The 18,434-nt window shown below is 36.7% G+C and overlaps 2 protein-coding genes across 2 annotated transcripts in view; both read right to left on the reverse strand.

Moving 5' to 3' along the window:
- The window catches only part of LOC121418770, a 28,018-nt gene extending 25,474 nt beyond the window's left edge, over nucleotides 1-2,544 (reverse strand). Inside the window, exon 1 of the mRNA XM_041612869.1 lies at nucleotides 2,246-2,544. Within this exon, the coding sequence (XP_041468803.1) occupies nucleotides 2,246-2,279 (34 nt within the window). The 5' untranslated portion in view covers nucleotides 2,280-2,544. The remainder of the gene's footprint in view (nucleotides 1-2,245) is intronic.
- Nucleotides 2,545-6,921: 4,377 nt separating this feature from the next.
- The window catches only part of LOC121418771 (heparan sulfate glucosamine 3-O-sulfotransferase 1-like), a 29,929-nt gene continuing 18,416 nt past the window's right edge, over nucleotides 6,922-18,434 (reverse strand). Inside the window, exon 2 of the mRNA XM_041612871.1 lies at nucleotides 6,922-11,254. Within this exon, the coding sequence (XP_041468805.1) occupies nucleotides 9,828-10,931 (1,104 nt within the window). The 5' untranslated portion in view covers nucleotides 10,932-11,254 and the 3' untranslated portion in view covers nucleotides 6,922-9,827. The remainder of the gene's footprint in view (nucleotides 11,255-18,434) is intronic.

The following is an 18,434-nucleotide window of genomic DNA, read 5'->3' on the forward strand; positions in this document are numbered from 1 at the left end:
GGCAGAATTTCCAGTCGAGTCAATGGTACGATTTTGCATATTATTATTTTAATTTTGAGGTCAGGAGCAAAATTTACCGATGGCAACATTGTGCATGTATTCACTCATAATATTTTACATGTTATCATGTCCAAGAACCGTGGTTGCATTTGCCGCCCCACGGAAATGAAAAACTAGAGACATTTTCCTTGTCCATCCCACAGTCTATTACTAACTGCTTTATGAAACGGGCCCCTGGTGCGCATCCAGCCAGATTAGACACATACTATTTTAGGGGCCATATTTTTTGTACAATAATACGGCTAGATCAGTGCCTGCTAACTTTTTATGACTAACGAAGTGTTGACATTACTCGTTGGACAGCTAACATCCGCATAAGTTTTAACTTATTGGAGGAGTTATAAACATTTTTTAGCTTCTTTTGCTTTATCCTCCAAGTGAGGCAAGACATAGTCCAGCGGAACATATGATGAAACAGACACTGAAGCTTTTGATCTAGGCCTAAGATGGGGGCCCAGGGGCGGGGCACTCACATACATTGGTGGTACTGGGATGTGCCACTTTGATGACCCCTTTTTCAGACCTCATACTCCAAATGACAAAATTTCCATTCAGATTGGCTGCCCAACCCTCTCACAAGACCCCTGGTATGTTTCAAAACATCTCATTTCCCAAGCCCTGCCTAAATTGTCCATCACAAAGGAATAGCTGCACGCATGCACACGGCATCATATTCACTCTATCTATACCATGGCGCTTGAATAGCTGGCACCAAGATGCACAGCGCTAGCCCCACCCCCCGATGGGGTTCAGTGTCCGGACACTTAATATTCTGGGGCACGTTTCTCAACACCGTCATAAGTCTAACTTCTTGACTAAATCGGAGATAGTGAGCTACTTGTCCGCTGTTTCACGAAGCCCTCTTTACCAAGATCGGGTACAACAACCTCACTAAATATTTATGACACCTCCGAACCTGTCATAACTTCTTTCTTAATGACGTATGGCATCACGTGGGTAGACTATGACATGCAAAAGTGTCAAGAAATTTGAAAATTATAATTTTACGTAATCAACCATAGAGGTTGAAATTAAATCCCAAAACAAGTGGGATAATGCATTCAATGATCATTGTAATAAAAAGTAACTATGAAAACTGTTGGTACAACGGCACAAAACCATTCATTTTGAAATAGTAAAATAATTTAATCGATAAAAATTCTAACACGTCAGGCCATCCATAATTGGACTTGTATTTGTCGTTTTCAGACCCTATTGACATTCGGATAAATTCTAATCTCTAATTTATGCATAGAATTTGTCAAATCGTAAGATCGGTATCAAAGATTTATAAAAAAAAATGTTAAACTATATTTCGATGATGGTTGGAATCGTAAAACATTGTAAAATTATCATAATTTTACAAATAAAACCGTTATGGTTTACTTTCGTAAACTATTAAAATTGGATATCCCGGGGGTACCCATCTCAACGTCCACATGTGATTTTTTTAGTCATGAAATAAATTATTCTTATTCAATTTTTCAGCAATTGAATGCCCCAGTCTTCATGGTTTAAGTATGTATGATGCATAATGTAATTCCCAATTCATCACAATATTTGCAATTTTGTCATAATTTTTCTTTTTGAAAATTATGCTATTTTGTGACTAAGGCTACGTCTCGTCTGCTCTTTTTACCGATAGTAACGATATCAAGGTATTTTAGTTAGGAAGCCTTTCGCGAAACAGGTTTAGTAAGATTGGAACTAACTCCGTGGTTTGTGGATAAAGAATTGACTAACTTGTCCAGGTGTTGAGAAACGGGCCCCAGGCCTCCTGCCTTTCTCTTAAACAAAGACTATGAAAAATTGAAATCATCATCAATATTTGATCTCTGCGTAATGCAGGATTAAAATTTGATTATAAGGTTCCTCCCCGACCATGCCAATTCTTCAGACGTCACTGTTTATCATCAGGAGCTTGACATAGAGAATCCTGCATCCAGAAAACCTAATGAAATTTGTAACCTTATTTATTATAAAAAGTCTAATTTCCCAACAATACATTTATGATTACTAACAACACTGTTCTTTCAATAAAGTTGTAGAAACTCTTGAGTGCAAATTTTGTTTGAAAGCCATTGTCCAGACTCCAGATAGGGGTACACAACAACTGGATACAGAGAGAATACAACAAAGCAGCTCAGCTCAGACTCAGTCAGACTGCAGACAGCGGCACACTCACCTCTCGAAATGTTGCTGTTGCTGGTCGCCATCATCGATGCACCGGCGTAGGCGTTGCAACTTACAATGCAGCTGAATGGAAATTAAAATGTCATAAATGCTCCAGGTTTCTCAGTCGATAAGTCCCTTGATTCACATTATAGGAAATCGAACCCTGAAACACAAATTATATACAATATAAAAGTGTAAGCAAATGCCTCTCTCGGAGTCTAAGAATGATCGGAATGATTTCTAGAATAAGCAAAGCTACAGCCCAGCTAGCATCGCATCGCTCAGCTCCTGATCCTGTGACATCATTGTTTTTTGCCAATTTTCGGCAAATAGGGACATTATTTGTAAATTTTTCATCATTAATAAAATACATATGTAGTAAATTCAATATTTTTGATATTTATTAGTTATAAAATTATTATTTTGCATTTGAATTTTGTTCCAAATAATATTCAAAAATATTTAAAGGTATATTCTACAACATATATTCGGATAATGACAGGGGGATTCCCCAGCTCCACCACCAATGCGATTGATGAATCACCTTTGCATCCTACTACCTGCTCCACCGAGCACCTGCCGCATAGAAACTTGTTAATACTGATACCGTACTACTAAGGAAATTATGCATGGGGTCATGAGCGATGACGTCGATTATTCTTCTTTCAAGCCAAATCATCATGCAAATGCAATGACATTTATTTGTAGCTCTTTCAAAGGAAAGAGCACTTTATTGGTACAGCATCGTCGCAAAAATTGCTAAAAACATTGGCGCTAGCTAGTCATTAGCGTTCAATGGCTCTTTCGATTCGATTCTATAACTTTGTTAGTCATTCACGCGATTTTACTCCCGGATTTTACTCCGATTTGTGCATGTCGAAAAGTTTCAGTATGTCCGTAAATTATTAAGGCTATTTACTTTCTTATTTTTCTGAAAGTAGGGAAGAATTGCTGAATGGTCATTTTCTACAGTGCACGTTTCTCCATTATGATGACCACTCCTATATTTACAACTCAGATAAATAAACAAAAAAACTATATTACTACTTTTTTTATTGACATCTACAGTGGAACACTGAAATTTCCTTGTTCGCTGAGGTAATTCGGGTAATTTTTAATTTTGTTATAGAATCAGGGGACAGGGTGCAGTCGGTTGTCCATTTTGATGGGGGCCCCGCATCAAATCAAGGAATGAATAAAGGATCAATAATGTATGACAATTTTTTTTCATTTTAAGTCTGTACCAAATCTTACAGGAAAGCGCTCGAGCTCTTTCTGCCTGATCTGATCACAAGTTTTTGTTGTTGTTTATAGGTTTTTGTTTTGTTTGTTCGTTTGATTGGCTGTTTGTTTGGGAAATGATAGCCAATAAAAGAGAAATGTTGATGTTGCCAAAAGATAAATCAATTCAGGCTACAAACAATAGTCATGAAATAGTTCAATTTATAACAGTGATAACAATTATAGGGCTATATTTGATGATGTCTGTATATAATATGTCTCAAGGGCGGAAATCTCTCCCCAAGGGAAGGGGGACCGGGGGCTGGGCAATTTTACAAAAATAAAAAAAAAGAAAAGGTATATCTCCCAAAAGTAACTAAGGTAATCTCGTCGTCCAAAATACATGTTTTATTTCGATTTTGAGACCCAAGATAGTAGGGGGCCACTAGCGTACCTACGGGGGAAGTCTGCTCCCCCTGAGGAGTCACAACCCATGCAAAGGACGTAACCCTGCCCCCCCCCCCCCCACCCTGACGAGTTTGAGTACCTATTTTATCCCCCTGACGAGATTGAAGCATTTTTTTTGCATGCTTGTCAATTTTTTCCCTGGTACGAAATTCGGCAGACGGTTTTGCCCCCCCCCGTGGAAAATCCTAGGTATATACGCTACTGTAGGGGGCCATTATTGTTCCCCCCTACTATTTTGGGTAGGGGAACGCTTCCCCCTTGTTCCCTCTGGGATTCCCGCCCATGATTATATGCCTATGATTATGTGCTCAGTGACTCTTTTTTTTTCAAGTAGAAGTGATGCTGCTCCACTTCGAAAGAAGGTCCTTTACCACCCCCAGCTTACATTAGAAAAAAGGTGAATTTCCTTTTTTATGACACAAGGGCCGCGGTACCGGAGGGGGGGGGCTGGATGGCGGGCTACACCCTCCCACTTTTTTCCAAAAATTACCCGATTGTGATTTTTTTTTGCATGGTCAGTGCTCCTTCACTACTTTCAAAACCGTTCTGCGGCCCATGTAATCCTTTCACTCATCACTGACTAATAAAAAAGATAAACTTGAAATATGTTCTCTTATGTGTGTATTGAACAATGCAAACCCCTTCCAGCCCATCCGCATTTTTCCTGTCCATTTGTAGTCAGCAACCATGTTGGTAAAATGAAGTTTCTATTTTATGACGTAATTACGATTTGGATAATTTTTCGCAGATTTCATTCACCTTATACTGGTTACTGTTATTATGTAAAGTTCACATATAAAAAATGTATACCTGTTTGCAGGGGATGACCCCACACTAACAAAAACAAATGAATGAATGAAAAAATATATAAATAAATGAATAAATAAAAAAATTAAAATAAATGAAGAAATAAATAAAAAAACAAATAAATAAATAAAGAAAGAAATAAATAAACAAAAGATAAATTAATAAATAACAAAAATAAGTAAATATGGCCATTCCCTCGGGTAATACCCTATACGACCAGAGGTATGTTACGTTTCCCATAATCCAGTAAAGTATTCTTGAGGTATAGCGCCGTCTATCGAGTAAAAAAAAGTGGCCTATCTCGTTACTCCGTCGATTTGGAGCCGACCTGGGAGGTCACTTGGGGCCAGATCGACGTCCCGTATTTCAACTGACAGTCCCGTATTTCAGCAAATTTGTCCCGGGTCCCATACGACCCTTCCAAGGACGCCGTTTCGTCCCGTATTTCACGATTTCGTACATGATTTATTTATGTGAGAATAGTCATGTATTACATATGTTCTTAATGCTTACACAGTTATGTACCAAACTGTGAAAAGGGTAAAGGATGATATTTACTCGCATTTTGAATAGTATATTAAAATACATGAACATTCTGACTCGCTTGGCTTGCCTCGCTCTCTCTCTCGAAGTTTTTTTTTAAATAGTTTGTTACCTTTACCATATTAAGCCCTCTGAAAATGCTTTGTTTATTACGCAACTGATGCGGCCCCTCTTATTTCCTAATTCTTTCATTATAGGAGTCAATAGATTCTGCCTGTAATCAAAGGCCATGCAACCCGACGTTGTGGCCATGCGTCTTGCTCGCCCCCAACTAAAGGTGGTTTTTATTACGCCTTTTCAATTTTCATTTGAGAGATATTGTCATGAAATTGATCTCATTTCATAGCTAAACATTATACTCTAACGTGTCTGAAAATTGAGCGTAATAGCAAGTTAATTCGCGACACGGCGATTGATAGAACGAAAACTGGCGAGGGTGGTTGTGGGGGGGGGGGGGTACACACAAAATCTATATCATGGAAAAGTCACGTTTCGTATTTTAATCATTAATAACGTTGGTATACAGGGGGGCTAGCGGGGGGGGGGCTAGGGACTTAATTATGGTCTCATTTTAAAGCTTGAAGTAATATAATCATACAAAACCCTTTTATAATTATGTTTTTCAATTAAGTACTGTTAATTAGCGATAATCAATGTTAAAAACCCTAAAATTCGAAATAGAAACCACCCCAAAACTCGCAAAGGTATTTATGACATGATTTTCGGCTGGAGAGACGTATTATTATGAAATTGGTGTCCTTTGAAAGCTGAGTATAGGCTCTATTAGGAGAAATAGTATAAGCTTATATGTTTAATATCAATTTTCGTCAGAGATGCTGAGGAGTAGTGTAAGCGGTACCCATTACATGTAATTATATATGGGACTGTTGTATCGCTATTATACATGCGTAACTTTGGTTTCCAAGAGACTTGGCCTTTGATTCTGGTCTCATTTTACAGCTAGAAATAACAGATATTATAATATTATTATACACATCATACAATTATTGATTCTTTATTTTTTTCTAAATTTAAGGTAAAAACTGATAAAAATGTTGGTCTTCGATATTTGAAATTAAATTGGAGTACTAACATTACCTTGATGAAATCATTAACCCCTTTAGTTATATATCATTTGACAGGGAATTTCTTGAGCAATACAAAATCTGATAACTAATTTACAAAGAGGAAATAAATATGGATATCTGAAATCAAGTATATAGGGGGTCCTAAAAATTTGAACAATTTCATTTATAGAATATGCATAGTTCTTCCTACCTCATTTTAATGTCATTTTTTGAATCCTCATGAAAATTCTTTTCAGAAAATGTATATGGATATATCCGATATTGTATGGATATAGGGTCAATCTTTTTAAAGTTGTGACAATAGATGTGCTAGATTAGATTTTAGGGACGTAACACAAATGGGGGGGGGGACTCAAGACGCTTATGACTCTGTGCATTTTTAATTACTGATTTGTTTGGGGTTTCTTTTCGGGATAGGCTATAGTATTATGACTCATGGGACAAATAAAGCTATAAATAACTGGTAAGATTTTCATGTTTTTGTTCAGGTATTTAATGAATTTTGAGAAAACGTTGCAATTTACATGAAAAAAAATATATTCAAGTCAGTAAATATAGAGGTACATTGCAGGTATTAACCATGTCACACAAGAATAATTAATAGATGATAAACGACTGTGAAAGAGTGAATGGGATGATGACATTCAGTGGTGTCAGACTGTGGTCTTATCATTTACATGCTCACGGTAAAGTAAACACCCGAATCATTATGTTATTATACATCAAGTTATTACAAAATGGAACTATCAATATTAATATTTTTAATTCTTTACAATCAGTATACTTAAATTCAAAAATTATAAAGACGTATTCATATTGTTCATGCATGGGTGAATAGAATTTACACAAAATCAATTCATAAAAAATAATAACAATGTATACATTAACAAAATAGATTTAACAACTTGATATATTACATTAAGTTTCTCAATTATCTCTTGTGAACTATCCCATCCGTTCTGCCCTTCTCTAAGGTAGATCATATACGAAAGTGGTGTATCTAGAAAGGGGGAAATAATTTAATGAAAGATGTAAAGATAGGCCTACTTTTTTCTTCAAAATTACAACCCATTGTTTCAAATTGTACAGTGCCTAAACATTACAAATATAAAGCACAATACATGCAGTTCGCATTGAACTTACCACTGCACAATGAATACAGGTAATTCATATTAGAATGTCCATTATGGACAATAACAATAAATAAAATACATTCGATTGCTCACTCCATAGGAGTGGCTGTTGACTGTATGACTCAATGGGCTCCCTTCACATGAACTCTAATTAACATTGGATTAAAAAAAATTATATCACGGTACACTTACTGTGCAAAATGAATTAATTCACGACTCCCGTCCTCACACTAAATATATGATTATTTTTCATTAATTTCACTTTCAGATGTATTTAGGACTTTTTGGTACATTGCACCCACTTAATCCACAGACCTACCGTAATTTCGATCAACCGAAGTCTTCATGCTGCACGAGTCAATTATAATTTAACAGAAATGAGACACAGAAGTTCCACATCCCTTCACAGCAAAAACTGTGGTGTTAACCAGTGTACATAGAGGACCACACCAGTTATTTTACACCGGTGATAAATTGGTGGTGTTAGTTTACACCTATACGTGTTATTACAACACCTTTTGTTGTTACATTTACACTCTTCGGTGTTATGTTTAATCTCTATAGGGTGTAATTTTAACACCTCATGGTGTGGTCCTCTATTAACACCAATTATTGGTGTCAGTTTAACACCGCAGTACAATGTTCCAACATCATGAACTTGTATACAGAAAGATTCACAATGAGCAAACTTCACATGCTCAATTCAAATCTCTGTCAAATTTCTGTACATTGTACTCAAACACTTTTTTTTTCTTCAAATAGAAATAAAAAAATCCATTGTATATACAAGGTATTCGAAGATTCCATTTAACAACAAGACAAACTATTGCCAACAAAGACAAAAGGAAGAACAGACACATCTTAAGTATTCGATATTGTTTAGCAAATTTAAACAATCAACCTTCACTCTCTTTGCATAATCAAAACTGTCATACCCGTTTTGTTGGGGCTTAACATCGTCTTACCATAGGAAGAAATTACAAAATCTAAAAGGACACTTGTTAACTTGATGGGCCTTTGTCACAGAAATGCCCTTTGAATCACACTTTTTTTTTACATGGCTTACATTCAAATAAATCATACTCTTGATACTTCATGCTAATACTTGATAAATATGAAAGTAGAATAAAACAACGGATAAGGAGCATAAACATGATAAACCCGATGATACTCATTTTTAATGGTTTCTCCGTTTAACCACTGAGCATGCTCTTGTAAACAGAAACATTTCAAAGAGAAACACAAAATGTTTGTAACACTGACTCTCTGACGGCCTATAGCCTACAATTTGCATATTTTTATCTTTCATCAACCTACCCACACATCAGACATACAACAGTAGCATAATGACCACCCCCCAGAAAAAAAAAACGAGGGGCACAACCTAGCAGATGTGGCAAAATTTCAAAAGGTCGCGAGGAAGGCTAAAATATAAATTTTTCTAAAAATTAAAATCTAATTTTGTGATAGATTTTGACACATTATCAAGAAAAAATATTGAATTTCGCCCTCCTTTCTTTCATTTACTTCTTGTTCTCCTTTTTTTTTCTTGGTAGTGAAACTTTTGAGATCCGTCGCCCCAAGACACTTAGGCCAGTTCACATTGTACCAATTATTGTAACGACAGGCAATAACAGAATTATGTTAAAACGAATGTTATCATGTACAATAGTGAAATATCTTGACAAACTCCTGAAATCATTCAGTTGAAAAGCGATAACTTATAATGGTGGGGAAATTTAGAAGTGATTGCCAAATATCGTTGACAATGATTGATTTACCTGTATGCAAAGATATATTATCTTCATTGCCTGATCTTGTGGAAATACATGACTAACTTGGAATGAAGATTTGTTTGGTATAATCTATAATACAAATTCATAGATTAAAAACGTGCGTATTTTGATGGTTAGTCTTGAATATTATACCAAATTATTTCAATAGTATAGTGTATAATCAGTAATCATGGTGGCGTTTCAATAAATTCTAAATATAACAATTTTAATTCGAACAAAGTTTTAAACAACCAAAAAATAAATTCAAAATTTGTAGCGTTAGGTAACATAGAATGTAACACGAAAAATACAATCTGGACCCCGATACTATGCAAGGTAGCTTTGCCTTCCAACGGTAACTTCCATAAAATCCTTCATTTTAATTGGCTGTTGAGAAATGTTATCATCGGATGGCAAAGTTAACATAAATCGATTTCATGCCACAGGGCCCAGAATAAATGGGCGAAATTAGGGTGACAAATATATAGAAAAGTGGAAGAATAAATATGAAGACCGAATTTAATCTCAAAACATGTCCATCTTCAAAGTCGTTTCACTTACATGTGTGTCCATGAAAAAGTCTGGTTCAAGAGTTCCTCCAACTCTAAATTATAGGGCATATAAAACTGTTTTAATTTTTCAACAATTTCATCACTTATAGACGGGTGCATACGGCCCTTTGATGACTTCATACAAACAGACATAGGCTTAGAAAGACAATAGAAGCGTTTCTTTACATCGAAATGAAAATGCTCGGGGGAAAAGTATGTTTCAATACCTAAGAATTTCTCCGTCTTTTGCATGATTTCATAAGGTTCTAGGATCAACTGCTCACCATCTAGGACAAGAATTTGATCCCTCGAGTAGTATTTTAACCATTCCTTTATATGTTTTACATAAATACCGGTGTCAATAATAGCACTGCTAACATCAATTTCTCCTTTATCATTTAAGACCGACTCTTCAAAAGTTAATCCCACATTGTCATAATTAGGATATCGTCGACTGTATTCGGCTTCTTTCTTCTTGAATATTTTACGAAGCTCTGTTAGCTCTGGAGACAAGGAGGGTTTTACAGCTTTCTTGTCCAAGCCGGTGTAACGCTTGTAGGTGATGTGCAAGAAGTCAGAGACACCGCGGGTTATTGGTTCTCGTAGGACGATGATCAGTTTTATATCGGGGTCGAGGTCCTTCCTCATCTGTTCCTTGATGCCAGGATAAACGAAATAGCGTGGTGTCTTCTCAACAATGAGTTGTTTTGGAAGGGCATACGGTAGTTGATCTTTAAACCAATCCATGCCCATGTACCTTTTGGTGTCGTAGAAATGAGCTTCATATTGCGCAACAGCGATCTGCGGATGAAATCCTAAGAAGTTTTTTAAAGTCGTGGTGCCACACTTCTTACTACCAATGATGAGTACATCTGGGAGACGCTTGGAACAACCGCGCTCTTCTCGAACATTTGGGGGATGTTTTTTGTTGTTGAATGCGGTGTCAATGGTATAACAACCGTGGTCATGTACAGTTTCAGCGTCTCTCTGGTCTTTATTACGGTAGTTCGTGACACCCACCATTCGCAAATCACCTACCGTCATGAACAATGTGACAGTACCCAAGAATAGGAAACTGCCTAGTAGAAACTGCTTTCGATTATTCCACATTGTCGAGGTTACTGTCACCGGTCAGTTAATCGAAATGACCCAAACGTTACAAGTCTTAAAAAGTGAAAGTAATTTAAATTTACAAAAGGATAGAAGTAGCAGATTGTTCTATCTCGTCACAAAACGTACAAAAGTCGTGATATTATCAAAGTCAACGCCTATAGCGATTTTTTTTTCACTGAGAAGACTGTTACACTGTCATATTTTCCTTCCAGTTCTCTTAGAATTTAGGTTGAATCCATCATGGGGGCACCAATGTAATTCCTGGGTATCACGCACCATCTGACAAGAAACGCCGTTTCTCCTGGTAATGGGACCACAGTCTGAAAGACACAAAGAACATATAGATCAGCTCGGTAACTTCCTAAATATGTTAATGATAGTAGAAGACAAATTTATGACTCATCGAAATTATAATTATTTGTCACTAAATTCAGAAGAAGTGTCGATGTTTAAGTTGGCAAGGCCTTTTTATAGGTATCCTAAGTCCACGTGCATGGGATAGCTACAACATTTTTAAAGCTTTAATAAAAGACAAAGAAAAGCTGCAAGGAAAACACAGAATATAGTGAAAAATGACATGTATCCGGTGCATTACAAGGAAATGTGCATTTCCTTGTTATGCTTTGTCTTTGATCTTCGGACTGTTTTGAGAACAATACCGCTTAATCTTGAGTGTTGAACGAGATCGCCGCGATTTTCATTGCCATGTATAATGTGTAGGGATTAAGTGATTCGTTAATAGCGTTTTAATCTTGCTGTAATGCTTCGTGCACAAACGTGTTTTTTTGTAAATCTTTCTCAAATTTGAAAGAAAATTTCACATCCTCATGAAACCAAATGAAACTTGTAAAATAAAATGAAAAACCAATTCACCGAATCAGTACCCGTACAAAAAGGACTTCTAAAATCCGTGACTAGTATCTTTTGATTTTCTGAGTGGGTCTGTAGGATATCGGCAAGACAGTTCTGAAACATAACAAGATGTGGTCAAATGCCCGCATTTCCCCCTTGTTTAGCAGTTCATTCTAAACCATTCATGCATTTTGTTTATGTCTTGCTAGTTGCTATACCATCTTCTCAATACGCCCCCAATTATATAGGGACACCGAAAAGAGCCCGCAACTTTGAATGTAAGCCGCCAGACACATGCAGGAAACAATGCAAGCAATGACATACCCTTCAAGGGGGTGATCTTTCCTGGAAATATTTCCTGTAGGCCTAGACATGGTAAAGAACTCTTTTACACGTGCTGCTCATTTCACTCATTGCCATAAACACAGAATGTTTTTCATTCACGTTACATGATAGCAAAATAGATAGGAGATATACCCCTATATAGAGGTTACGGAATTATGAATATTGACCTTTATGTTTTGAGAATGAGGGGCAGGGGCACATCGGATGTATGAAAGGGGTCATTTATTATTTCCTCTGTACTCTGTTAACGTACACGAAAAGGCTTGGTGATATTGTTCCCGTATGGAACTGATAATTTGCCCTCTTTGAAGAAGTCAATTCTATAATTTTCATATCGAAAAAATACACAAGGTATTCTTTCCCGAGCTTGTTTTCAACGTGTGTGGGTTTCTTTATTTTACAGACTGTAAAACAATAGCGAGAGTAAGCCAATGCCTAGAAATTTGTTTCGAATGAAATAATATTTTCATGGTTTTATTATTTTCAGTTAATGTTTCAAAGGATCTTGAACTCTTAGTAAGAATAATGGCAAATACAGTGTATCTGATTATTTTTATTTCAACTGTCATGTCAGTCGACAGTCGTTCTTGTTGTGGAATCCTACTTTGATCCGTGATATTCTTCTGGTCTACGGCCGTTTCGCTTGGCATGCGGTAGAGTTTGTTTTCCAAGTCAAAGTTGAAGTTATTATTTCAGTTTCAGTCCAAAGGCGGTCAGCAGCTGACACCCTTGTAAGGCACTAAACAGAGTCTCTGCTTGAAGATATTTGACGTACCTGTCACCTTACACAAGTCATGTCAGCTTTTACAATGTTTTTCCCCGTGATCTACGTTGATCTAGACCTACTCAAAGGGATTTCGACAAGTCATTTCAAAATTCAAACTTGAATATAGCGTGAGAAGCAGAATAACCACACTGACCCATTCTTTCTTGATGTGGGCCACGAACTAGAACGAGGGCTATGGTCGGTCACAAAGTTTGGCTTCTTGATTTCGTTTTGACTTGGGGTTGGTCGATCTCTTCGCACCTTTTAAATGTAGACTTAATTTACTCACAAATTAAAAACACTGCACCACTAATAACGGTAACACCATGATCACAGCACATGACTTTGCACAGGGGCTCGCGGGATCCGCGCCCCCTCCCCAAAAATAGATAAAAAATGATTTTTTTTTAAAATAGTAACTCTTCATTCGATTGTTGGATTTTATTGACTGAAATAATGATGAATATGGTCGACGGTATTCTAAGTTAATAATGCGAGCACAGGTAAAGGTTTTGAACAAGTAAGCCATGCATGTAGACTCAATCAAAGAGTCTGATTTCCATGGCTTATGTTTCGGTTGGTCATCCAACAAAAATAAATGTTCCTCGCGAAAGAAATTGGTTGAAAACAAATATTAATTTCATATTATCCACACCATAAGAATATTGACATACATATTCATAATAGGCCTAAATGGTTTCGTTATTGGTTACAAATGGTTTAATGGGATAATACCAAGACATTATCTTTGAAATCCACTGAAAACTGTATGATGGACCGAATTTTACAAGCAGCATTCTTATCGAAACTTCGAGATTGATGATGATGCCTAGGTCAAATTTCCAGCGGCGGATAAGCAAAGTTACTGACCTTTATCCAGTTTACGCGCGGCGTTGAATTGATATAGCATGGACCTACATGGATATAGTAAACTTCAGTTTGTTTTCCTTTTTTTTATATTTTCTTGGCTCATTTATAGCAAGGAATCATGACGCGTTCAGTATAGCGATACACACGGTGCCAAATCCTCCAACAAGTAACTAAAATTGGGGCTAAAATAATGAAGCAGGGGAAGTGCAATAATCAATTAATTCAACAGAAATTATTGTCCATAATTAAAGAAAGAGAGAAAACATAGCCTCGTGATTGAACTTACGCAAACCATCATCATGCCAATATATTGATGCGAAGTCCATAATCAAGTGAGAAAGAAAGTTAGGCCATGGTATGTGCCTGTTCATGTTAAGCGCTCTCACAGTTGCGCTTCACTTCCCAAAAGTTAAGTGTAACATTTTTGTGCAAAAACTTTCTTTGTGTTGGTTTACAAAATGAACAGCACTGTTTGTCCTAAGAAGGAGGACACGGCTCCAAAGACTGTTTACTTTGGAAAGAACATTGCTTGTGTCTGTTCGATTTACGTTTGAAGTCGAGCTTCGAGTTGACACTGATTGATATAACATGACCTTGATCACCCGAAGGAATTCAACAAAAATGTTCATGGAAATGACATGGAGTAAAATGGTAGGGTCGAAAGATCGAATTCTCTTTATACAACACCAAACACCAGCGAAAGTATAGTCTCGTGAAGCCAATTTAAATTTTCTGAAAGGGGAGTTGTCAAAAACTGCTGTTTGACTGCAGACTTGACCTGGGACTTCACTACCTGTTTGGGTTCTTAGATTCTATCGTGCGTTAAATCATTTTGTATACCATCTTATCCCCACCGCGGGGATCCCGGGGGACCGGGGACAAGCCCCCCCCCCCTCGATTCTCAAATATTGTACAGCAGTGATTAGAGGAACCAAAAATCTCACTAAATCGCAGGGTATACAATCATGTCATCTGTGTGGAACTCCTCCACGGTAATATCAGATCTTTGATCTATCCATGGATCCATGATCTATCTAGGATTTCATGGGTCAACAGAAAATTAAAACATCATTTCTGAGAGAGCACAAAATAAATAAAGAAATTATTATGCCTCCATAATTCTGGACCATAATACATTCCCTAACTTTGAGCTGTCATCTGTCATGAATGAGACAAGGAAGGATCATTAAAAAATATATAAAAAAATAGCCAGTGGATTGGAAGCTGTGAGTGAATACAGTGAAACTGTGAATGGTGAAAGATTAAAAACAAGTCACATCAATATCATATCATATCACCTCTTTCTCTGTGGTTGGCACTGGATGGTTGGAGGAGGAAATGGTTAATATTCTCACATTTTTAACTTGGTTACTTTCAGTGTAAAAATGGGGGTCCCTGTCTGCAGAGACAACCCTGCAACACTAACGTGGGGCGCCAGCGATTCAATGAAAAGTGTAGTTATTAAAGGTAAAAGACGGTATGCAGCAAATAATTATTTTACGAGAAAATCTTTTAAATTGTCATTCATCTAGATCTGGTACATTAATGTATAAACTTATCTTTCTAAAATCGTGAAATCGTAGCACAAACCAATGATTATGATAACTAATACAAAAAGTTGAGTGAAAAAGGCATACGTGGGACAGTGTATTAATATTGCTCAGAAAAATACCCGATATTTGATGGAATTCCGTGCTTATTTTTCCCATTTCTCAGCAATTACACATTTTCTTCCAGCTATTTGGCACATATTTTTCATTTAAACTATACATACAAACACTTTGGTTTTGAGATCGTTACCACAAATGGTATCTATATTAAATTCTGGAAACTTTTACAGGGGGGGGGGGGGTCGTGAAACGAGAGTACTGATATACTGTGAAAGGGTGCAGATCCCGGATATAAATCATATACCTTATTCATCTTATTAGCCATATATAGCGAAAATATACACTATCATGTATGCTTGTATAGTAAGTACCATGGAGCTCTGATTTTAGCTCCGTGCTTGTACCACCATGGATGTCGGGCTTCCATGCTTGTACCAATAAACTGACAACAAACCAGCGACAGTACAGCCGAAACCTGTCGAGAAGTCGTATGAAAGTTCCATCTGGCATGAGAAAGAGGTCAGTTGGTCAGGGGATATCATGAAGCGCCCATATACTAGGCTTAACTTTAAGACTTTAGACCGAATATAAAGACCGACCTGAGCAATGATTTCCTTCCACAAGAGTTGTCCACTTCATATTCATAATTTCCGTTTGCTATAGACAGTGCACCCCCCCCCCCTTCCAACCCAGCAAACCACACAGAACGCACAAACCCCAAAAATGTAGGAGAGGAAAAGCGGATATGACGGATATGTATTTATATTGCAGCACACCTGTCATTGACATTGAACCATAACGACTTCCATTTTAAGTTGACTATACAGACGGGTCCCCACATCAAGTACCTGATCGGAGGCACTGCATGGAAAAATCAAGATGTGAGGCCAATACAAGATCCCTGACTGTGCTGCACAATTGATACTTATTTTGGATTCTGTTACTTTTTGTGTCAGACTGTGATAGAAACACGATCGAGTAGCACGACATCATATTCTGTCACTGTCGATTATGCACTGCGTAGGGAAGGGGTCAGGAGAAAAAAATGAAACGATGTGTGTCGAGTGATATAAATAAATCAATGAGCTTGAGTTTATTTTAGCAAGAATTATTCAAGAAAACCGTCTAAATAATTCCTCCGAGAATCAAACAAACAGGATTAGGCTATAACAAAACTAACAAAATGATTACATATAATGTTTACTTTATAGGCTACATTTTTGAGCTCTTCAACAAGTCATTTTCAACAAACGACAAAAAGCTCATAAAACTTACTAACAGAGCTATCACAGAAAAACAAGCCTGTCACTCTAACAACCTTTTCAAACTTTTTTTTGTAATTGCTATTCTTTTTAACAACTTATTTAAAAAGTTTATAAACAGTTGTTTAAAAAGTTTAAACAACGGTTGTAAAAGTGGCAGGCTTAAAAAAAAAGATGCTTAAATTTTAAACAGCGTAGTGGGACGCAGAACGGGTATCATTCATGACGATTCACTGGATGAATAGACCAGTTCGTAGTTACTGTTAGCTCCATGGTTACTTCATGGGCAATTTTCATTTCTTTCATCATGACAGGCAGATTTCAAAGCAAGATATTACGTAAGCTTGCCTTACATAGCAGGATGAAGAAATTGAATACACCAGGTGACTAGAATAGCACACCAATGAACACTTAATGAAGGCATTTGTTGCATTCCTACTTTGAATGTTGCACAATGTACTTGACAAACTGTGAAATACCAGTCGTTCGTGGAAGCATTGTTGTTTTTTGTGGATGTCAATGAAAACGACAATTCAAAAGAATATATGAATAATCAAGACATCAAAAATGGTGCTTATCTCATTAGATTTTAAAGCACCATGTCACTTTAGTACAAATGACCTTCTTCTGATCATGCGTAGAATCTTTTGACCATGCGCAGAAAGGAACTACGAACTGGCTTATATCTGTCTGAGGGGAAAGGAAATTCACAAGAGTAACAAGAAGAGAACAAAGACGATAATATGAATCTGATGAGTAGTTTTCCAATTCATAAATATTGGTGCATGGATATATAGGAGGGGGTATAAGGGGGCGAAATTTCAAATCCATGCTGGAGAACGAAACCGATTTACGATCGTCCCACATACTTCATAATATTTGAAAACAGACCATCACTCACCAATAAGGTCCAACACCACCACAATGACCTCAGAATAGGAAGCCACACAATAATCATGTTCCGTCAAAATATAACACTATACGCCGGATATCATTCATCTTTGTCTGAAAACATATTGCTCGAGGATACCGAAGGTAGGATGAGCAAATGTTGAAATATTGGTAATCAGAATTCGTTACTTTAAAAAAGCTCATATTTACCGTAAACGGTACAAAATACAATTATAAATATCATTTAAAATAGTGAGGCATGATAAGTATTTTAAAATTCAAAGGTGATATTTGAAAATGACAGTTCTACAGCGGTTTTGAATTTTGACCCGATGAGGATATATCTTCAAAATACCAAGTCCACCCCAGAAAAAAAATTAATGTTCACTTGAATCAATAGTTTTTATGGTTTTAAAAGAGCTTGCATTAACGATCTATGTCATTTTTTATTTTAGTAAATAACATATCAACATGACTCACCGGTCAATCAACCTCAAGTGCCCATACATATAACTTGTTATTATAACGAATTTGCAATTACAATTTAAAGCTACTGACTGAAATCCTTCAATCTTATTGTCTGATAATAAACAAGTGGAATGCCTCTGGCCGTCTCACCTGCATCATGCGATTCAACATAGCAGCAGTGCTGACTTTGAAAACTACTATTACTCACACAAGATGTTCAGTGATACTTGGTTACTCTTATTTCCACGTTTTATGAACTAGACCAATACACTTACAGAGATGGGATGGTAATTCAACAAATACCCCAATGTGGCCAAAATTCATTGACCTCACATGACCTTTGACCTTGATCATGTGACCTGAAACTTGCACAGGATGTTCAGTGATACTTGATTACTATTATGTCCAAGTTTCATGAATCAGATCCAAAAAATTT

This window comes from Lytechinus variegatus, chromosome 7, assembly GCF_018143015.1.
Source record: "Lytechinus variegatus isolate NC3 chromosome 7, Lvar_3.0, whole genome shotgun sequence".
Taxonomy (NCBI): Eukaryota; Metazoa; Echinodermata; class Echinoidea; order Temnopleuroida; family Toxopneustidae; genus Lytechinus; species Lytechinus variegatus.